This window comes from Pyxicephalus adspersus, chromosome 7 (assembly GCF_032062135.1).
Source record: "Pyxicephalus adspersus chromosome 7, UCB_Pads_2.0, whole genome shotgun sequence".
In the NCBI taxonomy this organism is placed as follows: Eukaryota; Metazoa; Chordata; class Amphibia; order Anura; family Pyxicephalidae; genus Pyxicephalus; species Pyxicephalus adspersus.
This window is the reverse complement of record NC_092864.1, coordinates 378,743-380,191: the sequence shown is the minus strand read 5'-3', so window position 1 is coordinate 380,191 and position 1,449 is coordinate 378,743. Positions and strand designations below refer to the sequence as shown.

The 1,449-nt window shown below is 50.4% G+C and overlaps 1 protein-coding gene across 1 annotated transcript in view; it reads right to left on the bottom strand.

Annotated features, from left to right (window-relative positions):
• Positions 1-485: 485 nt before the first annotated feature.
• Positions 486-1,449, bottom strand: part of PKMYT1 (protein kinase, membrane associated tyrosine/threonine 1) — a gene marked incomplete at its 5' end in the record, with an annotated part of 5,738 nt that continues 4,774 nt past the window's right edge. Inside the window, 1 exon segment of the mRNA XM_072417028.1 lies at positions 486-1,156. Coding sequence (XP_072273129.1) covers positions 979-1,156 — 178 coding nt within the window.

Below are 1,449 nucleotides of genomic sequence, written 5' to 3'. Positions count from 1 at the left end.
CCATCACAACAATCTCACCTGTGAGGGACAGACCCCCCCCCCCTTCCCCATCAGAACAGACTCACCTGTGAGCTCCGCAGGGACAGATCACCCCCCTATCACAACATTCTCACCTGTGAGCTCCGCAGCGACAGCCCCCCTATCACAACAGTCTCACCTGTGAGCTCCGCAGAGACAGACACCCCCCCCATCACAACATTCTCACCTGTGAGGGACAGACCTCTGTACCCCTAAGATGCATCCAGAGTTATACACAGTAAAGTTCGGTAATGCACAGAAAATGTCCAGCAGGGGGACCCCAGCGTCTCCCTCCAATCATTGAAGAGCAACAACACCTTCTGGTTAGACCACCCCCAGGCAAATCCCAATACCCCCCCCATTCCTCAAAGTGATATTTGGGTAACACTGGCCATGTTCCACCATTTGGAATCCGTTTCTGTGGTGCAATTACCGAGGTCATAGAAGCAGAGAGCTCATTGTATAGATTCCATAAAGCTTCCGATGTTTAATCAAGAAAAAGTATTGGGGGGAAACCCCACACATTCCATAAAAGCTCAAAGCAATTGTTGTTGTTAATAAACTTCCCCTGTGAATAGTTTACACCTCATATGTTACCACATGGGGTAGGATTCACACAGGATTCATTCACTTGCTGTGTTTCCACCTGAACCTATTCTATTCCATTTTATACCTGAGAATAACTTAAATTAGTTCATCCGAGTGTCCAGTGCAGGGGCCCCATACCCAGAGTACATGAAGCCGCTCGTCGCTCATACATTGCAGCTTGTGCTATGTTCCTGGCCAGACGGCAAGCCAGGGGTACGAGGATGGGAAGCCAGTGGTACGAGGATGGGAAGCCAGGGGTACGAGGATGGGAAGCCAGGGGTACGAGGATGGGAAGCCAGGGGTACGAGGATGGGAAGCCAGGGGTACGAGGATGGCAGATCTCACCTAGTTGATGGCTTCCCAGAATTGGGTTTATTTGTCCAACTCATCAAACATACTCAGAAGGTTGCGAGGGAGAAATGCTGAGCGTGGCCCTTCAGCATCTACAAATCCAGAAGAACTATCACTGCTGTCTGGGCTGACCGACTTCACTCTGCATGGAGACTCCTGGCTAATACGGCTGATGTTTGGCGTCAGAGTCAATGCCGACCTAAGACAGACATTTGATATATGGTTAGAAGATACCCAATACTGCCCCTTAGTAACCGGACCTGCCCCCAACCGCCATACATACACACACTTATATACACTGCACCCCCTAATGTATTCATGCCCCCTAGTGGACACAAGAGGAATGTGCAGAGCCAGGAACCAACGACAACAATATCAATATACAACACTGACACAGCCGTCCCACAAAGAGGACCCCATGTGACCACATCTCATTCCAGCAGCAGGAATCACTAGAGGGGTCACCGGCAGGAGGAAGGAGGTCCTGATTCC